This window comes from Chrysochloris asiatica, unplaced genomic scaffold (assembly GCF_000296735.1).
Source record: "Chrysochloris asiatica unplaced genomic scaffold, ChrAsi1.0 scaffold00057, whole genome shotgun sequence".
In the NCBI taxonomy this organism is placed as follows: domain Eukaryota; kingdom Metazoa; phylum Chordata; class Mammalia; order Afrosoricida; family Chrysochloridae; genus Chrysochloris; species Chrysochloris asiatica.
The window spans coordinates 2317615-2340229 of NW_006408575.1; the positions used below are offsets into that span (position 1 = coordinate 2317615).

The 22615-nt window shown below is 36.2% G+C and overlaps 1 protein-coding gene across 7 annotated transcripts in view; it reads right to left on the bottom strand.

Annotated features, from left to right (window-relative positions):
- The window catches only part of CSNK1A1 (casein kinase 1, alpha 1), a 50599-nt gene that overhangs the window by 8359 nt on the left and 19625 nt on the right, over positions 1-22615 (bottom strand). For 4 of the 7 annotated variants that reach the window (XM_006863865.1, XM_006863864.1, XM_006863862.1 and 1 more), the window contains 6 exons: positions 17907-18033; positions 12279-12377; positions 6010-6149; positions 4322-4400; positions 3252-3326; positions 341-447 (listed from right to left, as the gene is read on the bottom strand). In XM_006863865.1, the coding sequence (XP_006863927.1) occupies positions 341-447; positions 3252-3326; positions 4322-4400; positions 6010-6149; positions 12279-12377; positions 17907-18033 (627 nt within the window). Of the gene's footprint in view, positions 1-340; positions 448-3251; positions 3327-4321; positions 4401-6009; positions 6150-9788; positions 9873-12278; positions 12378-17906; positions 18034-22615 lie in introns of all 7 variants that reach the window. The other 3 variants (XM_006863861.1, XM_006863866.1, XM_006863860.1) reach the window with 1 other exon arrangement.

Sequence of the window (22615 nt, forward strand, 5' to 3'; positions counted from 1 at the left end):
TTCTACTCCCGTAAAGATTTACACCCTCGGAAACCCTGTACAGGGTCGCTATGGGTCGGACCCGACTCGATGGCACTCAACAACAACAACAACAATACCTAATGTGAACGATAATTACTGTTGAAAAATTAGGCTTGGGGCGAAGGGGAAAGAGAACGAGCCAAATTGGCTCAAAAGAATTCATTTCTTAAATTTTTTTATTTGTATTGGTTGTTAGGCTGTCATGTCGGATTTGTATTGGTTAGGCCCACTTTATTTAATTGGTTACTTCTCAGAGTAGAATATGTTGGACAGATTTAATCAGTTCCCCTCCCCGAAGTTTATGGTCTTGGAAACTGACCTGAAAAGAATGCGGAATAGCTGCCTCAGATACATGTAATCCGGGGCTTCCTCAAAGCGCAGCCCACGACAATAGTTTAAGTACATAGCAAATTCTGCAGGAAACCCCTATAGGTTCAAGAGTTAAAAAAAACATAATTAAAGCCAAAACCTGATTTCAATATTAAAGAAAACAAACTGTATTTAAATAGAAGTTTAAAATGTTACATTGAATGTTTTACTACTTTGTAAGCAGATCTGTTTTCCTCAAACCTTTTAACATATGTCATCTTTTTGTCCAACCTGTTAGATTATGTTGTTGTTCTTGTACTTTTGACTTGGTTCTGACTCATTGCAACCCTGTGTAGGGTTTCTGAGGCTTTAAATCTTCATGGGAGCATTAAGCCTCATCTATCCCCTGTTGAGCAGTTGGCAGACTTGAACCTCGGTCATTGTGGTTCACAGTCCAGTACTTACACCAAATGGAGCCACTGGGCTCCCATTAGATTATAGGGGGAAATATGTATGCCTTTCCTACACACTATGTTGTTAATGAAGACGTTCGACCTGTTAACTTGGGGAATGAACACAGTGGCTCCTATACAGGGCCTCTCGGAAACCCTGTACAGGGTCGCTATGGGTCGGAACCAACTCGATGGCACTAAAAACAACAACATAGTTGACACTACAGCACTTATAATGTCTTATAGTTCAACAGCAACATGAAAAGGCCAAACAAGCGGTGCTTCTGAGATTTCTTTATAAAAGCTAGATCCTAACTTTTCCTCTATGTTGCTGTTGTTATATGCTGTCAAGTCATTTCCAACTCATAGTGACCATGTATAGAGACAACAAGGCTGTTAAATCTCTATGGAAGCAAAAAGCCTCGTCTTCCTCACACACAGCAGCTGGTAGATTTGAACTGCTGACCGTGTTTAACAGCACAATGCATACACCACTATACTGTCAGGGTTTCATAAGCAATATAGAAATATGTATGCACATAAATACATAAGACTCTAGATAAGTTAGTCATCACACAGATTTGGTCACCAGCAATGTAAAATATAAAAGAACAGGCAACACAAATTCCTTTATCTACTCTCTACTCAAATAAAAGTGAATGGAGAGAGGAATGCAGGTTAGAGACATTCTCTTCTCACAACCAACTGATTCACTGGAGACATCCTTATATTTCAGAGGAACTTTTCAAATCCAGAATAGTCAACCCAGGATAGAACAAATATATTGTAATGTTAACTTTTACCAATCAACTGAAATTCGTCTACTAGATAAATTTTTGTACCACCTTATGAAACCAGATAAAAGCAGAAGAAAAGAATAAGCTTGTTAAGGATTACAGATAAAAAGCATTGCTCAATGATGAGACATATGAAAATGATCTCACTGCTTTATAAAAATACCTCATACGTGTATGTCGGGTCCACTAAGAATCAAAAATTGTGACGAGCCCATAAAAATAGAGCAGTCCTCAATTTTTAGATCAAAATTAATGAAGTTGTAAGCAGAGAATGTGTTAAATCTGCTCTTCTTCCTGTAAAAATTACTGAATTTTCCACTAAAATAAATTTTCCTATTATATGTATTGTACAGAAATTCTGATGTTTTGCTTTTCAACATATACAGATTTAAATTTTACGTTTAGGTGGACTGTAACATGTGACTGTCACACATAGATCCTTTATAGGGTTTTCTGTATGGGTTTGAACTGCTGACCTTGTACTTATCCTACAGGACCACAATGTAGATATATGGAAAAGGGGCAAGGCATGTTTGTGGATAGGGAAAACTGAAAGACTTCATTTCCCACATTCACAAAGTACTATTTTAACTTATGATGATTCACTCCCCCTATCACTCATCTTTTACTCATATAAGGTTTTCTAATTATATCAGATGAGCAATTCATATCTTACAGAACACTTGAAAGTAGAGACCATGCTTAGCTCTTATGTCATATACACCTCATCTGTTTAAACTCACTTGGCTTCCTTCCTATGAAGTTTGAGTTTTTAACTATATATTCTGTAATTGTACAACTATTTTCGATTGATCCAGGTCTTCAAACTGGTTCTTGCCAACTCAGTCAAGGCAGACAAAAAGTGAAATTGTATGGGGAATTTTTACTGGTTGACATCTTGCTAGAAAAAGGGCCTCCATTCTAGAAGAAGGGCAGAATGCGTGTTGCATAGCAACTAAATCACTGGTAGCAAACAATGGTGCCTACCTCAAAAATGGTGGCCGACCTCATCACTCTGAATGTGTGTTGCTCTCCAAGTTACCAGCAAAAATCCTATCTCAAGCATCAGGTTCCTGAAAAGGCTCACTACTCCTCTTCCAGGCTTCCATCCCAGGATTTTAGACCAGATTTTTTCACACTTAAGTCATAGTTTCCATACACCCACAGTTTACAAATTCAAGTTATACTCTGATTTACCTGCACTAGTCATGAATGAACCCATTTAAACCATTCAGATTGAAGCCCTGAATTGATCTGATCTGTCTGTTTTCTGGCCTTTTAACAACAGACCAATTGATTTTTTTTCCCCCAGTATGTTTCAGTTTAGGGAAAGGGGGGAATATTTTTTTAATTTAATTTCTCTCATAGATTGGTATGGATCTATTGGGTAAATTTACCAGCCCTGTTTATATCCTCCAATAACAGATTGTTGCTGTTAAGTGCCATCGAGTCAGTGCTGACTCATAGAGACCAGGGTTTTCAAGAAATGGCTTGTGACTTTAACCTTGTGGTTAGCAACTCTGTGCTTTTCCTACAGTGCCACACCCAGAACTCTCCAAAATAAACCAGAAGCATAAAAAAAAACAGGTATTTTATAGGATAACTATTATGTAAAATGTTTCTTTTTGTCTTAGATCATTTTTTTCAAAAAACAGTGATCAAGCATACTTACTTTACACAAAACTTCAACAGGAGTGGACATCTTCTTTTCACTAATCTTTTCATATTTTTGTTTCTTTGTTGCAGCCTGTGGAAAATAAGAAATAGATCACAAAGACATATTCAATACTACTGAGAAGAACCTAAATAATTGAATACACTAAACAAACACATGAGATTTTAAGAGAAATCTGAAACCAGAATAAAAAGCAACAACAAAGTCCATATAAAAAGCTTTCCTTCTAATTGTTGGTTAACTTTTGAGGTCAGAGTCCATACTTCAACAACATTTTTAGCTAGTAGGATTGAGTGAGTCTATCAGAAACAACAGGATGTGTAAAATTTACCAAGAGTTTTGTTAATGGTTTCAACACTAAGGCAAAGGCAAAAGCAGATCAACAGTAATTTTTTCAAGTGCCATAATTCAATGCCAGTAATAACTATAGAGTTGGGAGTGTAGGACAAACACTGGACAGGGAAGATCTGCAGTTTGAGCCTACCAGTTGCTCTGAGAGAGAAAGATAAGGCTTTCTGATCCCAAAACCCTATAGAGGGTTGCTATGGTTTGGAACCAACTCAACAGCACTTAACAACAATAAGTAGAGTAAAACATATTTTTCTAATATAAAAATATTAATATTAAATTAGGCTACAAAGAACTGAGCAATTATGTCTAGTTCACACATGCTCAATAAATACGGGTATAAATTATACATTCTAAGATAGGAATTTATCATTAAACACACAGGACTCTCATAGTGAAATTCCAAGTTAATAAAACTATTAAATGTAAGAGTAATCACACAAATAATGTTAATTAATATTCCTGCGAAAATAGGGTTCTTGAAAAGTCTCCACTTGTAAGTTGTATCAACTTCCATCAAGATAAAGCTAGTAGTTACCAATGCATACCAGAAGCTTGGGGAACCAAATAGTTTCTCAGCTGTAAATTAGGAAAACTTTATTTCACACTTAGAAAATCTCTGATTTGAAAGGGACCTTAAAGATCACCTTACTCAATATATATTTTTTTACTTCTTAAAAACAAATAAATTTGTAATGTAAATCTAAGATTTACTTTACCTTTAGTCCTTGCCATGGCAGGCTGGTTCTATTAAAATACATCAAAACATATCCTAATGATTCCATGTCATCTCGACGACTAGAAAAGAGAACTTAATTTTATGAGCTGAAACCATTATGGGGAAACATGTGAGAGAAAGTCAGGTACACAAGAAATCTTCCAAAATTTAAGAGAACATTACGCAGCTTCAAAGTGCCTTAGTGCCATATGCAAGGTACTTAGCTCTAAGACTGTGTCTAGCATTTATAATAAAAAGTTCATAATGAACAAACCGAAACAAACTTTTGTCATAAAATCCAAATTTAAAAAAATGAACATCATCCTACAGTTTAATTTTTAAAGCAGAACAAATGGCTTTTAACAAAACAACTCTCTAAAAGAAGCCAATGAAAGATAAAGCTCCAAGTAGGAAAACCAGATACCAAAAGCTCCAAGTAGGAAAACCAGATACCAAGTTTTACAGAAGCTCATAAAGATAACTTTAGGGATGGTGGCATGAGTACACATTTTAAATTCAATTAAGTACCTCTATGAATGTCCTGGTGTGATGCTATAGGATACACATTGAACTAAGAACTACAAGGTCAGCAGTTCAAACCTCACCAGCTGCTCCTTAGAAACCCTACAAGGCATTGCTATGAGTTGGAATTAACTGGATGACACTTAACAGCATGAAGGCATATATATATATGGTTACGAATCGGGCTGCGAACCTTAAGGCCAGCAGTTTGAAACTACCAGCAGCTCCGCGGGAGAAAGATGAGGCGTTCTGCTCCCGTAAAGATTTACAGCCTCAAAAACCCTGTCTAGGGTTGCTATGGTTCGGAACCGACTCGACGGCACTTTACAACAACAAGACACACAGAAAGATACCTAAGAGGGGGCTTCAAAAGTTTGTTAAAAGTATGGAATGAAAAGATGATAGAATTTTTTTCCATTAAGTTTTGGAAGTCCCCTTGTATATTTAAAGCCTTAAAATATTTTGGCCTACAGAAAAAGTCAAATTAGACATCAACCATGGCTATTCAGGCATTAGTAGATACTTCCTAAGCATGAAATCATTTCCATGAATTCTAACCAGGGAACACATCATTTGTCATTTCTATACATTTTAAGAAGCAAAAAGTGATTGAAAAAATTGAAAGGGAACAAGAAAAACTAGAAAGAAAGCAGATTTTGTGACTATAGTAACTTGTTTAAATATATATTTTGTGTATTTATATGTGGTGGATACTGGAAGAGGAAAACAGGACAGTTAACCAAATTCCTTTGGTTTACTAGGGGCCCAGGTAACATCTACCTTGTAAAATTTAATATTTTCTTTCCCAAAATTCAAGTTGCATCACTCAAAAGTATAAAAGGCCCAAGATCCACATTAAGAAAATAGATGCTACTACTTTTAGCTACAAAAGTGAAACAAGCAAGACAAAATTACTTTTATGCATCTAACTTTCCATCATACAATATTTTCTCTAAAGAGACAACCTTCAACCAAGAAAACAAAAGACCTCATTTAATTGGCTTCCCTGCACTACACCTAAAGCAACAGGTAAAAGGATTAATAAGCAGCCTTCAAATTCTCAGCCAAGAGACATCTTTAGATATTCTAAGAAACAACTTCAAATGTTTCAAAGATTCATTAATGACGTCTCCTATAGATATAATGACATTCAATTTTCAAACTCACCTCTGTTCAATACCAAGATGTGCGTTGATGCTAGCATATCGGGCAGTGCCAGTGAGATTTTTATCTTCTCTGTATGGGATGTGTTGTCTTGTCCTGTTGTCTCTGTACTTTTTGGCCAAACCAAAATCAATAAGGAATAACTTTAAAAGAGAAATAAAAACACATTAGGTTTCTAACTTTGGTCAATTAAATGGCATCTATTTTATTTACACAAACATTAAAATAAAGTATCAAAAGTAGAACAGATAATGAACAGACTTGACACCCCAATAAGTGTTCACAAGTCCTCATCAGTAAGTCAGGTAAAAGTATATAGATAAGAGGTCTATACTGCCATTTGCACAATTTCATTATACATTCAGGAGCCTGTCTTTATAAAAGGGAGAAATGTGTACATGTGTGACAGCAGAATTGACAAGTATGCCACAATGAAATTTGACATCCTATTACTATTAAGCATGGGTTTTCAAAAACTAGACATATGTCAAACGCTTCCCGCCTAATACAAAGGCTGCTCCTTCAGTGTGCCAATAGAATGCTCAGTATTTAACGTAAGACATCCCTGATAGTTTGAAACTGGCAATAAAACCAAGATTTTTATTATCAACAATAAAAAATAAGCACATTTTAAATAAGCATGCATGTAATGAGATTAAACTTCTGGAAAATGACAAGTTGATCTAAAAAAAAAATCAATTAGCATTTAAATTACGGTGGCTTACAATTAATAGTTTAAATAAGTTAACTAAAACCCAAACTAGTATTTTAAATCAAAGTAAAGCTTAGTACTATCTCATTTATAGGATACCCAGGGAATAAGATCCTCATAAATAATGTAGTTAATTTTTCTAGGTAATCCAAATTACTAAGATTAAAAACTTTGGAAGAAAAGCAAACACTTAAAACAAAAAACTGCAAAATACCTAAATTTTGTGGTTCTTTCCATTAGACTGACATCTGGTCCTTTCTGCCAGCTTACAATCTGTGATGTGCTGGGGAACATGATCAACTAGTCTATTAAAGTTTATGACAAAAACAGATAATGTATATTGATTTGGGTAACAAAGTGCTGACCAGCTGGCTCTTAGGAAGATGAGCAACACTATTCCAGCCAGGCACTACAACCTATTCTTAATTATAATTGGGTAAAAACATTGAGGTTTGAATTTATTTTCACTTGGATCGCTGAGTGGGAACCAACTTGACAGCACTTAACAACAACTATGAAACAATGAAGATTAAATTTCTTAATAATATGTCACTAGTTAATGAAATTTCCCAAAATAATAAAATTTAACTCATTTCCTAAGTAATCAAACAAGCAATATAGTAAAGCTCACACTGTTAACTGTTTTGATATGTGAACCACACAGCACACAAACATTAGAATGAGTCAAACACATTTTGGTCAAGCAAAACAAAATGTATGACTTAAGTTCTCGCAGATTCATATAGAAAACAAAGCATGGAAAAAAGAAACACAAAAAGACAACCAGCTTCATATTTTTTAAAGCACCCTAAGAAATACGTGCATTTTGAGTGAACAATAATCAATACATAGAATTTCCTCTAAGGAATATTTCCTAGAGGTTAACAATAATCTGTACGTAGAAATTCCTAAGGAATATTTCCTAGAGATTGCTTCCTTTTGTCCTTCAATATGGTAAAGAAAAAAGGAAACACCGATGTATGATTATGTCTGGTAATTTCATTCTTGTCTAAATCTACATTCAAATGTTCTGTTGCAAGATTCGATAACCAGATATTTTCTCACAACCAAAAGACTGCTTTATAAAAACTCAGTGCCTTTTCTTCCACAACTCTAACAAAGGAAACTTAATTTATTAAGTAAACAAAAAATATTTTTCCTGAACATCTCAGTCTTTAACATTAAAAGTAAAAGCCAAGTAAACCAATCTTCATGTTATCCTCCTCTCTCTAAAATAATAATCAGCAAAAGAAATGTAACTGTTAAGACAAAGGTTATCCCTATTTTTAAGAAAAAATAACTAAAAGGAAATCTACTCGAAATAAAAACAAAAACTTTTGGTAGCTCCCTATCTTTTGGTATTAAGTTTCTTTAGTAGCTCTCCGTGTGCTTTGAATTTATAAACCTATAAAGGCAGTATTCTCATGAAAACTGTGATACCAAGGGTACAACCAGCCACAAATAGGTAAATGAGGAAAAGTCAATATCCATCAGTAAGTCATAAGTTACAGGCTGAAATATGCAAAGAGAGGAGCAAATTTGCTTTGGTGGTCAAGCTGCTATAAATTTTTATTAACAATGTACTTCAGTGGATTACAAGTTGGGCTGCTAACCATAAGGTCAGCAATGTGAATCTACCAGCCGCTCTGTGGGAGAAAGATGAGGCTTTCTGCTCTCAAAGATTTACAGCCTCAGAAACAACCCTATACAGGGCTGTTTTGAGTCGGAACCGACTCCACGGCACATAACCACCACCACCAATTTTCCACAAAATCGGTGCCAGTTTTAAAGAATGAAGCCTATTCTTCAAATGTCTAAGTAGAAATGAGCTAATGTTTGATAAATTGGGGCAATTTCATTCAGTAGGAAGTATGTTTTCTTCAAAACTACTACTTTTTATTTTATAATACTTGTTAGGAAGTTATATTACTACCCAGAGTTCACATTGTCCTGCCCTTCCAATACATTCACAAGGTCACTTTTCCTCACAACACAGTTAACCTGTATGTAGAGAAGATAAAATAATTTAATAATTTTTATGAAAATTATTAAATTATACTATAAAATAATCAAGTTTTTTTTTTTAATATAGTCTTGTAATATACCTCTCTACTCCTTGTCCTCCTTTCCCAATCAAAATCAGTCAACACATAAGTGCTTCTCTGTCTCTGAATAAAAATAACTGAATTTCTGAAACCTTAACAAGATGGGCAGCAAGGACAAGAACGACACGATTATCCAGTATCCCGTTATATTGATATTCACATATCAATAAAACTCCTTTGTGATCACTCATGCTAATATATCCCTATCAGTGTATACTAAATAACTTGCATGAGAAAAGATTCCTTAGTTAAAAGAACTTCGGAGTTCATTGGGGTTTAATATATCTAGCTGTCAAAAATGAAATTAATAGGTTATACATTGATTCATCTAAAGCATTACTGATGGTAATCATTTATAGTTGATGAATGCTTCAATTATACTGTTATACTGCTAAGACCTAGATGTCTTCTAGTGTACACAGCCATTTGGTTGTAGCTGAGAGAACTGAGACTGTGATGACTCAATTCTAGAAACATTAGTTCAGAAAATCCGATCTACACTTACCTGAGACTCATTAGGGAAGGGGAAAGGGAAGAGGGATGAGGCAGAATATATTCATTATACAGCACTGATGCAACGGAATTTACAAGTGGTTCATGCATTAGATTCTATAATGCCAAATAACATTTAAAAAAATGAAATAGTATAGCTCGCATTTACCATTAGGTAAAGAATTTCAAAACTAAACTAACATACTTCCTTATGTAGATGTTAAAGATCTACACAAAATCCTATTTTCTTTTAGGTTTTCTCTAAACTTTAAGTTTTAAGCAAAAGCCACAAAGAAATATCTTAGTAATGTTATATGTTTGCCAAGTATGTCTGAATAATGCCAACGTAAGAGTGCTTGAGCAAGATCTACATTCTCCAGAATTAAACAAAACAAAAATAATCAAAATCAAACAATAAAAAAGAAAAGCACATGAATTTGGGATTGAGGTTGGAATAGGAGACAGTTTCAGACCTGGTTTAATCCTGAGAAAGATGGGTCCTGAGAAGTACTAACAGTCATGCTTCTTTTCCTCTTCCCCACTGGAGATTCTAAACACTAAACAGACAATAGAGGGTGGCAGTGCATCAAACAGTATTGCTTACATTGCAACAATGGCCGGCGCAGACAGGCAACACCGAGGCATTAGAGAAAGAACAGGGTAGCCAAATGCCATCCTTCTTCCACCAAGCACTGTAGCTTCTCAGTTTTCCAAATAAGAATCACATGCTCAAGAACATTTGAATCCTGGAGAATACTTGAGTTTTAAATGCCACTATATTGTGTCACTGCCTGAAACAGGGATAGCAATGGTGACATTTGGCTTTTTAACTTTTAAAATCATAAACGGGGAATTTAGATCTGCAATCTTTGCTGCCCTTCCCCCAAAAAAAAGATTGTGCGGGGGGTAAAAAAAATCTTCAGTAAGGAAGAGGTAGAAGGCATTTAGTCACCTTAAAATTTATTTTAATTAGCATGCAGGGCTGATTACTGGAAGAGATGAGCAAAATCACTAAGCTGGCATGGCCACTCCTAAGCATCAAATTCAGAACAATTTCCCAAATAAAAATTTGACTTTTAAAAATTGACCTCAAGTCCCCAACAAATCCTCCCACCCCATGAACAGAAAACTACTGGAACAAGCTGACTACAGATTTCTCGTGCACCTGGCGTTTTAAAACTACAATATAGAAAACCAACTACATGCACATATAAAAACACAAAACTAATCTAAAATGTTCAAGAGCAACATTTGGTATATGACCCTTATTCAAGTAACACTGCCTTCTATTCCAGGATTTCTCTGAAACTGTACAGCAACAAGCAGTTTCACATTCTTTTTGATAACTAAAGAAAACACAGGTTTCCATAGCCTTTCACCACTGGGCAATCTGGATTTCTTAACACAACTATGTGATTAACAAGCTACTCTTTAAAAAAAAAAAAAAAAAAAGGCAAAGCAGTATTATTTAGGCCATCATTAATTTTAAGGCCAAGAACCATATACTGCTGTGCTAACTCAAAATGCCTGTGCTAAACATAGATCACTTGAGGATAATGGTCTTTAGGGGTAAGAAAATGGGAAGGCAAAGCTGGGAAATGGCCAAAAGAAGAGAGAGTCAGAACTGACAAAATTGTCCCCAAAATTAAGACCAGTAATTTTCTATCCACCTAAATCACCAGGCTTTGCAAATAACAATTAAGAACCTGGATGCTTCAAAGGAAAGCTACAGTGGTTTAAAAAAAAGGAAAAAGGAAAAAAAAAAAAAAAGGAAAGAAAAGAAAAGAAAAAGATGCAATTTGGGAATGGTAAGTTATATGTAGATTTTAATACTTTTCATTATTTAAAACTCAGTTTTCAACCACAAAAATTAATTTCATAAAGCTTGGTCAGCCAAACATTATCTCACACGTTAACAAATAACATCAATTCTAATAGTGACGGCTCCAAGTTGGCATTCATACAGGCAAACAAAGGTAAACATTTATATCTAGATCTAAAAACACCAAACATTCTCTGATGGATTAATAAAATAAATGGGAAATCTTCCTTCCAAAATCAAAACAAAACAAAAAACCCACACACAAAAAAAAATCCCCAAGTTGTCCTGAAGTTGAGAATTTCTGTCAGATCATAACATGCTTAGTGCATTGCCAATGCTGCCTGTCTGCCCGAGCTCAACATTGAATCAATAAATTAAGTAATTCACTCAACAAAACTAATCAATGAAGAAAAATTTCAATTAGTTTCTAACTACAATCATGCACCACTAACTAAAACCCACTCACAAGTCACCCCATAAACTCAACCCCAATGAACACTAGTTTTATTGTAAGAATGTTCATTTCACTTATCTATATTTTCCTTTCAAAAAGGGGGGAAGGAAAACAGAGAACCCACTCAACTTATTAGCACCCATGTAAGAAACTGTCAACTACTTTTTGAAGCAGGCTCAAATGTTATCCTCTTAAGAATACACAAACCAAAGGAATTCTCATTACCATTCATGCTCAGCCAGCAAATGTCAATGTCATGGTGACAGATGGGTCAGTGGTCCCCAAACTGGCACAAGCACATATATTAAAGAAAATGCACACTTCAGAGTCTAGGTTAAAATCTAAGTTTTAGCATTCTGGAGAAAAAGTATAATGGGGATTTTTCACTATCCCAGTGAATGAAAATAGATACGACTACTCAATAGTTAAGTAACATAGATGAGTTTATTTCATTACAAAGCCTTTAGAATTTTATATTTCCATATAACTAAACTTGGGTAAGCTGAAATTTATTTCAAGTTACTAAGTTAATAGAGTTAGCTGGTTATCTTCCTAGCACAATCCTTTAAAGCAATTATCAACAACAAATTCAATTTATAATGGTTTTTCAAAGATTGAAAATTTACCAAAGCAATTCTCAGAGATACTATACTCTTTGTTCTCTCATGCAAAGAGCTTTTGACTAACCTTATTACAGTGACGCCCAATACCCATTAGGAAGTTATCTGGTTTAATGTCTCTGTGTATAAAATTCTTTGTATGCACATATTCAATTCTACTGATCATCTGAAAAAGAATAAGGGGGAAGGAGGGATCATCGAGTTAAATGATGAATTAAAGCAACATATTATTTCTTAATGCAAACTTCTTTCAATTGACTTAAAAACATTACAACTACATTTAATAATTTTAGAGTAAATAAAAATAGCACTAAGGAAAAATTAAACAGACAAAGCCAGTAAAGTCTATATATCTATTATCTAGAATTATGAAAATCTAAGCATACACCCATAATGTCCTTTGGCTTGACCTTCCAGTGTTAACGGTTGTAAACACAAGAGACTAATCTTATAGAAGAATTGGTATTTACAATATTCAAATGACAATAAACTCAGAATTGCTCCAGTTGTTATAACCAATTACATAAAGCAAAAGCAATTACAAAGAGCATACATCATTACTTTCCACTCTCAATCCTATACCTCAAGGTAAGCCTGAGTTTAAATACATTGGTTACCACCCAGATCGTATTTCCATGCTCTTATGAACGAACACACATGCGCACACACATACTCCACATACACTGAAGGGGGAGTTATTTTGAAGACCCTTTATATAATGGGGTTTCCTTTCTTGCATGTTTTTTTGGGGGGGAATCATTCCAACAAATTTTCCTTAACTTATTGCAAATTCCAAGCCAAATTGGATAGCACTATTGTTCTCCTTAATAACCACAAATATTCTACGACACAGATTGTTGTTGTTTAGTGCCATCAAGTCAACTCTGACACAGAAACCCTGTACCAGTGCCACACCAAGACTCCATATTTCTCAGTCCCCAGTTCACAGCAGTCTCGTTGTTACAAATTTGTCCCACTATGAACTCCTGGTCAAAGAGAATGAGTATTCCAGAACACTTAATTGTGCTCATGAGGAACCTGTATATAGACCAAAAGGGTCGTTTGAACAGAGTAAGAGGACACTGAATGGTTTAAAATTAGGAAAGCTGTGTGCCCATGTTGCATTCTTTCAGCATACTTACTCAATCTGTATGCTGAGCACATAATTTGAGAAGCTGGTTTATATGAAGATGAACCTGACATAAAAGCTGGAGGAAGACTCATTAACAACCTATGCTACATAGATAATACAATCTTGCTTGCTGAAAGCAAAGAGGACTTAAATCCTCATGATAAATGGAGAAAAGATTAGAGTTGTCTGAAGACTTCATTTTGCTTGGATCAATCAACACTCATGGTAGCAGTAATCAAGAAATTAAATGGCCTACTGCATTAAGCAAATTTGTTGCACAAGACATCTTTCAAGTGTTCAAGAGTAAAGATGTCAGTTTGAGAACTAAGGTGCGTATCACCCAACCCATGGTATTTTCCAGTCTCATATGCATGTGAAAGTTGAACAACAAATAAAGATGACCATAGAAAAATTGATGCATTTGTGTTATGGTGTTGGAGAAGAATGTTAAAAGTACCATGGACTTCCAAAAGAACAAACAAATCTGTGTTTGAAGCAGTACAGTCAAAATTCTCCTTAGAAGCCGGGATGGCTGAATTTTGTCTCTTATACTTTGGACAAATTATCAGGAGGAGCCAGTCCCTGGAGAAGGACATCATGCTTGGTAAGTGGATGTCGACAGAAAGAAGACCCCCAATGAGATGGAACAGTACAGTGGCAGTAGTAACAATGGGCTCAAGTGTAGCAACAACTGTGAGGTTGGCACAGGATCAAGCAGTGCTTCATTCCATTGTGCATAAAGCTGCTATGAGTTGGTAACAACAACATGGACTCCTGGTGTGGCACTGTAGGAGCAACACTGGACTTCAAACCACAAAGTTGGCAGTTCAAACCCACCAGCTAGCTATTCCTCGGAAACCCTACACAGGGTTGCTCTGAGTCCAAATCGACTTGATGGCATTTAACAACACATACATTAATGCTATTGTGGTGCTGTGGGTTAATGAGCCAGACTGCAAAGCCCTTTGAACTGCAAGGTCGGCGGTTCAAGCTCACTAGCTGCTCCTCAGAAACCCTATATAGGGTTGCTATGGGTCGGAACCAACTTGATGGCACTTTAACAACAGCATTAATGCTATTAATATACATATATCCTTTACAGGTGTGCTTTTCCTTGTATAGGATATAAATCCTATACAATTATGAGAAATTGCTGGGTTGAAGGCCATGCATACATATTCCAGTTTGTCAGATGTTGTCAGACTGCCTTTGAAAGAGGGTTTTAAGAATTCCATCAGCATTCTTTTCCTTTTTTTTTTTTTAAAAGCTTTTGTAAAACCTACTGTAGAAGTTTTAAATGATCGAATTGTCAAGTATCTGTTCCCATTTTCCCGAGAGCACCTTCTACTTTGGATACACAGATTATATATCCTAATCCTTCACTATGTCAAATGTCTTTAGAAGCCATATCTATAATCTTTGATTTAACACCACCTATTTCTCACCAGCTGCTCCTTGGAAACCCTATACAGGGTTGCAAACAACTAGACGGCACTTAACAACTAACAACATTTATTTATTAGGAGCCACAGCTCCCTGAATATGCCCCATGTCTTCTGATCTCAGAAGCTAAGCAGGCTTGGGCCCAGCTATGACTTGGATGCCCCTGAGTATCCTAGGGACAGTAGGAGTCTGTTTGGAGTCCTGGTGTAGCGTTGTGGGTTAATGCATTAGACTGCAATGTCGGTTTGAACTGCAAGGTTGGTGGTTCAAGCTCACTAGTCGCGCCTTGGAACCCCTCTACAGGGTCGCTATGGGTCAGAACTGATTCGACAGCACTTCCAACAACAAAAACAATTTATTGCATATCTTCAAAGGGAGATGCATGCAATGTAGATGTTAGAGCATACACACACTTAGTACAGCAGTAACTTCTACTTTAAAAACAAAACATTTGGTTCACTTAATGCACAGATTATTTGTTCTAGCTAAATAATACCCATCATTAGATGTACTATTAATATTACTGGGAAAAGGTCAGGCAAAAGATAATTAATGGTATAAATTATAGACTACTTCAAGTGTGGACTACCATCTACAGAGCAAGACTTAATAATGCTTTCTTGTAACTCCCCTATGTTACCCAGTGCTCCCAACAGGCTTCTATCTCAAAACCCTTTATTTAATGTCTTACTTTTCCATCTTTCTCTACTGGACTCTAAGCTCAGAGGCAAGGAACTGACTCTCAGTTTTCTTTGCATTCCTTATTCTGTCCTATGTATGTAGTAACTATGGTCACAGTCCTTCAGAATGCCCGAGTATTACTGAGCCTACAGAATATAATCTGTAGCTTAATTACTATTCACCCATGTTAGTTGAAACATACCCTTTTAAAGTTTGAGCTGTCCAGTAGTTTTTATGTTAAGCTTGGATAATATCAGATGTTGATTACAGAAAATGGGCACTACTTTTAACCCTTTGAATTTAGACTGTTGATATAAATTCCACCATCAGGTTTCAATTTTAACACTTCATTTCACTTTCGAACATCTGATCAAAATTTCATTCTCTTCCATAAAAGTGGGCACTACTTTTCTGGTGTGGCACTATGGGCTAATGCAAAGTTGTCTGAACTGCAAAGAAGTCTGAACTGCAAGCTCAGCAGTTCAAGCTCACTAGCTGCTCCTCAGAAACCATACACAGGGTCGCTATGGGTTGGAACTGTTTCAATAACATATACATTCCACCTTTAGGTATCAGTTGTATCACCTCGTTTTACTTTCTAACATCTGATCAAAATTTCATTCTCTTTCACAGTATTTCTCAAAGCGTTTTTAGTGCTTTGTAAAGCATTTCCAACAATTTACTAGCCTTAAAGTTAACAAGGAGTCCTGGTGTGGTGCTATGGGGTAAGCATTGAACTGCAAAGTTGTTTGAATGGTAAGATTAGTGGTTCAAACTCACCAGCTGCACCAAGAAAATCCTAAACAGAGTCTCTGAATTGGAACCTCTCAACAGCACTTAGTTTAACAAATCTTGGCCAAAATTTAAAACTATGAATTCCTTGACATTTACCTGTTATCTTTACTATGTTGTCTTTTCCTCAAAGTTTTAATTGTATGTGTCATTATTTCCCTAGTGGTTACGAATTGGGTTGCAAACCGCAAGGTCAGCAGTTCAAAACTACCAGCTGTTCAGCGTAAGAAAGATGAGGCTTTCTGTTCCCATAAAGATTTACAGCCTTGGAAACCCTGTATAGGGTCCTCACTATGAGTCGGAACCGACTACATGGCACACAACAACAACATTCCCCCCAAGCTCTGGTAGCATAGTGGTTATGTATCAGGCTGCTAACCTCGAGGTCGTCAGCAGCTTGAAACTACCAGACATTCTGCGGGAGAGAGATGAGGCTTTCTGGTCCCATAAAGATTTACAGCCTCGGAAACCCTGTATAGAGGCATTATGAGTCAGAACCGACTCCATGGTACTTAACAACAACAACTGCTGCAACCTTAAGAAATTTAAAGTAAGCTTTTTTTTTTCTTCCCTTTTCATTTTTTCAAGATTAAAAATGGTTCCTGGCAAGGCACTCTGGAACCAATCCCCCAAACATACTGAGGGATAACTGTCACACACACATTGAAACTCATCAGGAATACAAATAAGACTTCAACTGAAAGAGCAGTCTAAAAGCTACTTGACTACTAATTGTTGTTAAGTGCCAGTCGAGTCAATTCTGACCCATAGTGACCCTGTATAAGGTTTCCAAGAAGCAGCTGGTAAGCTTGAACCGCGGACCTTACAATTCAAACAGCTTTCCAGTCTGGCGCATTAACCCACAGCGCCACACCAGGACTCCAATACATAAATAGTTATAATCCAGTTTTTGTCCTACACCCTTAGGAAAACATCTAGAAGTCTTTATGAAAGCACAAAAGAAAAACCTACTGCTGTCGAGTCGATTGACTGGTAGTGACTCAACAGAAGAGTAGAATTGCTCCATAGCGGGTCTAAGGCTGTAAATCTTTGTGGAAGCTGATAGCCATAACTTTCTCCTGCAGAAAGGCTAGTGGGCTAAAGTGCCGACCTTTCAGTAAGCAGTCAGCACTCAACAATTTGCACCATACCAGGGTTCCTCAGAAGTCAGAAGAGTACAGTTAAATCCCAGGTTACAGATAGACTTATGACCAACTCATACTTGCATTTCAATGTTAGGTAAATTTGCCCTCACTTTCAAATGACTCAACCAATCCCTATTCACAATTTTTCATCATCACCATCTTCTCACTGGCTACAAATACAGCTTTTAAAAATAAATGAAAAGAATTTGAACCATTTCTCGCACTAAAGTAAAACTAATTTAGAACCACATGTGCCTGATTAGACTTACCTAGAAATTCAGCTTAAAGGCACACTCAGGAACTGGCCTCATTCATAACCCAGAACTGTCTATATATAGTACACTTGAATGATAATCCATACAACGAAATCTTTTTTTGCTCGGTATTAAATAATGGCACAAAGGACAGTAATACTCTGTGGTTGCTGTGCACTGAAGTTACAGTCAAACAAAAGTTAACCATTTTAAGCCTTAGTTTCTAGTCTCATCAAAATTTTACATACCTGGTCGGCTAACATAAGTACAGTTTTCATTGTGAACCTTCTTGAACAGAAATTAAAGAGGTCTTCAAGGCTAGGTCCGAGAAGATCCATGACTAGTACATTGTAGTCTTTTTCTTGACCATACCACCTAATAAAACAAAAAAGAGAAAGGAGACAAAAGGGCATTATGAGAAGATGATTATCATTAAATATCAAAAATTAAAGATTCTTGTTGTCAAGTGCCGTCAAGTTGTTTCCAACTTGTACAGGATTTCCAAGGAGTGACTGGTGGATTTGAACCTCCAACCTTATAGTTAGCATACCAGTGCTTATTCTATAGCATCACGTCAGGACTACAATATTTTTCCATCACTGGTTGTTTTGATGTTGTTAGGTGCCATCGAGTTAATATTGACTCATAGTGACCCTACGCACAAAAGAAGGAAACACTGCCCGATCCTGGGCCAACCTCACAACTGTTGCCACTCGGCCAATCTATCTTGCTGGGGGGGGGGGGGTGTCCTTCGTCTTTTTCTCTGACCCTCCACCTTATAAACATGATATCCTTCTCCAGCGACTGGTCCCTCCTGACAATATGTCCGAAGTATGAGAGATGAAGTTTAGCCATCCTGGCCTCCAAGGAGCACTCTGGCTGCACTTCTTCCGACATAGATCTGTTGGTTCTTTTGGCAGCCCATGGTGTAGCATCACTGGTCAGGCATTATTTAAGTAAAATTTTCTTCTATGAAACTCAGGATTACCAATAGGGAGTCAAATGGGCACTACTTTAACCCCTTTGAATTTATAGACCACTAACATTTACTTGGACTCCTCGTGTGGTGCTGTAGCATCAGCACTGGACTGCAAACCAAAAGGTCAGTGATTCAAACCCACCAGTTGCTCCTTGGAAACCCTGTACAGGGTTGCTGTGTGTCAGAATTGACTCAACAGCACTTAACAACATCATTTATCTGAGGAGCTTAGCGACTCCATACAATAAACACTTAGCCAGCCAGTTGTGAAGAGGGAGAAAGATGAGGCTTTCTGCTCCTGAAAAGATTTAAAGCCTCAGAAACCCTAAAGAGTCGTTATGAGTTGAAACTGACTCAATAACAACAATAACATTTACTTGACTTTAGTTGGAACAAAGTTTTAATTATCCTGTGTTATGTTTTTGTGAATATATATACAATTTGCCTCCAATTAACACAGAATGTTGGTTCCCATGCACAGCAGCCCTATGCACAACAGAGCCCTATACATAACACAGAATGAATACTACCCACTGATAATTTCATAAACTGCAAAGATTAGCAGTCACTGCAACAAACAAATGAGTTTCTATTATGTATACAAGTTTCTATATGTGCACCATCCCTTTTATTTCATATGTACCCTAAGCAAGCATCATAACCTAATCAATACCCCCAAAAGAAAACTAGGGTCAATATTTCTTATGAATATACTTGCAAAAAATTTCAATAAAATACTAACAAAATCCAACAGCTTATTTAAAAAGTCATACACCATGACAAAGTGGGATTTAATGTAGAATGCAGGGGTGGTTCAACATTATAAAATCAACTAAACTACCACACCACATAAATAGAAAAAAAGGAAAATAACCACACAGTCATCTAAGATTGCAGAATAGGCATTTGATAAAATTCAATACCCTTTCTTAAGGAAAACCCCAACCAGTAGTCAACATTATACTTAATAGAGAGAAAGACTTACAGCTTTCTCCTTGAAACTGGGAACAAGACAAAGATACCCACTCTTACCATTTCTATTCAGTATTGCATTACATTTTAGAGCAGTACAAATAAGCAGCCAGACTGGAAAATACACGTAATATTATCTCTATTCATGGATATGATTCTATATAGAGAACATCCCATAGAGTCGAAAAGAAAACTTGAGTTAGTAGACAAATTTACAAAGTTCAGGGTACAAAAATCAATTAAGTTTCTATGCACCAGCAATGAGAAATCTGAAAGGAAAATTTCATTTACAATAGCATTTAAGATAATAAAATACCTAAGAATAAATGAAACCAAGGACAAGAAGGACTTACATAAACTTTTTAAAACCCCCTCATATTGTTGAAATTTCAGTACTACCCAAAGGGATCAGCAGATTCAACATCTATCTAAATAAAATTTCTGAGTATTTTCTACAGAAATAAGAAAAACAATCCTTAATTTTGTATGGAAAAAGAAGAGACCCCAAATAGCTAAAACAATGCTGAAAGAAAAGAACAAAGCAGGATTCATACTCCCTGATTTTAAAATCTAGCTGGTGTGGTGCTGTAAGATAAGTACTGGACTGCTAACTGCAAGACCGGAAGTTCAAACTCATCAGTTGCTCCTTGGAAATCCTATACAGGGTCATTATGAGTCAGAAGCGACTTAGCGGCACTTAACAACAACATACAGCTACAACAGTGAAAATAACCTGGTATTGACACAACAAAAGGCACAAAGACCAATGGAATAGAACCCAAAGTTCAGAAATAAACCCACATATCTATGACCAACTGACTCTTGACCCAGGGCTTTAAGTCCATTCAATGAGGAAAGAAGAGTCTCGTCAATAGTGCCAGGAAAATTGGATTTCTATAGATCCTTGCCTCATGTCATAAACAAAAATAAATTCAAAATGGAAAGGAACAAAGGTGCAAACCAAAACTGTAAAATTCTTAGTACAAGCAGTAGCAACACACTGTAAAGCCTAGCTTTTAACAATGAATTACCTAATTTAATAACAAAAGCAAACAGCAGAAGACAAAATAAGTAAGTGGTACATTTATTTAACTTAAAATTTAAAAACTTTTGGTTATCAAAAGATTTTACCAAAAAAAAAAAAAAAAAGAGACAAGCTACCAACTGAGAGAATATCTTTAGAAACCAAGTATCTGACAAAAGCCTAATAACCAAAATAAATACACACTTCAACAACTTCAACAACTCAACCATAAAATGGAGCAAAGAACTGACTAAACATTCCAAAGAGGACATTCAAATAATCATCAACAGATGAAAATTATTAGCCACCATAGGAATGAAATACCATTACCTAACAACTAGAAGTCCTGGTGTGGTGTTGTGGGTTAATTAGACTGTAATTAGACCAAGGTCAGCGGTTCAAGCTCACCAGCCGCTCTTTGGAAACTCTATACAGGGTTGCTATGCGTCAGAACCAACTTGATTGTACCTAACAACATCAACTAGGATGGATACAATTAAAAAAAAAAAAATCATATGGGAAGGATGTGGAAAAACTGAACTCGAACCCATTGCTGATGGAAATGCAAAATGGCACGGCCACTGTGGAAAACAAATAAAATAATAATAAATAAATAAAAATAGAACCACCATGTTGTTTTTGTTAAGTGCTGTTGACCCTGTGGTTAGCAGTCTTAGCGCTTATCCTACACCACCACACCAAGACTCCAGAACTATCATTTTGTTGTTTGCCGTCAGGTTGGTTTCATCTCATTGTGGCCCTGTATAGGGTTTCTGGGAATGGCTGATGGCTATGAACTGCAAACCTTGTAGCTGGCAGTCTAATGCATATCCTACAGTGCCATACCAGGACCCTCTAGAACTATACTACTATGTGACCCAATAATATACCCAAAAGGCTTTACTTACATAAAAAGACCAGAAAAGTCAAATGTATATAGAGCAAAGTTTATTGGTAGTTATTGGGAGTAGGAGGGAAGGGGAGATTAACAATGATACAAAAATCACACTAACTAAATGTAAGGCTGCTTATTATAATTACTGTCAATAAGTTGTACATCTGTAAAAAAAAAACCTGGCAAAAGTTGTGACAAGTATATTTACAACAATGATGACAAAGTGAACTACTGAGACTGTTTATATACACCTTGGTTTAAAGTTTTAAGGTCATGGTTTCATGGGACATTCCAAATGAGTCTGTTCATTTTCCTAATGTGATGTTTAGTGTCTAGGGTCTTAAAAGATTCAAGTGCCATGTCCACATCTGAAGAAAAACAGTGGAAAAATGAAGAGTCAGGAGTAGGAGAAGCATGTAGATACGTGACTGAGTACCTCTAAGAATAACTGTCTCTTTTGCCATGAAACCAGAAAAACTGAATGGTGGCCGGCTACCATTTTCAAAATTCTGTCTCACGGAATCTAGACTTTCTGGAGTCATGAAGAGTAGATTAAACCCCTGAAACTATTGCCTTGAAATAATCTTTTAAATTTAGAACCAAAATATGTCGCCTGAAGTCATCTTAAAACCGAATAGTTTAGCTAACTAGTAAAAAGGGTCTGCTTTTGAGCATAATACTCTTAATAACTCTCTATATGGTATAAAATTGCCAACAGCAGAATACAGGAAATTGGAGAGGAATCTTGAGTTTGTGCTGCTGACAGAGGAACAACGCAGAAACGGAGGGTGAGAACGGTTGTACAACTCATGGTAATCAATGTCACTAAATTGTACATGAAGAAAACTATTGAGCTGCTGTATGTTCTCAACAAAATAAAAATTTAAAGAAAGTCACAGCATATTTTTAGTATAAATTTAATTTATCTAGGTTTTTAAGGTAGAACAGTTCTACAGATTTCATAAAGCACTTAAGTCGGTTCCGACTCATAGCGACCCTGTACAGGGTTTCCGAGGCTATAAATCTTTATGGGAGCAGAAAGCCTCATCTTTCTCCAGCGGAACAGAGGGTAGTTTCGAACTGCTGA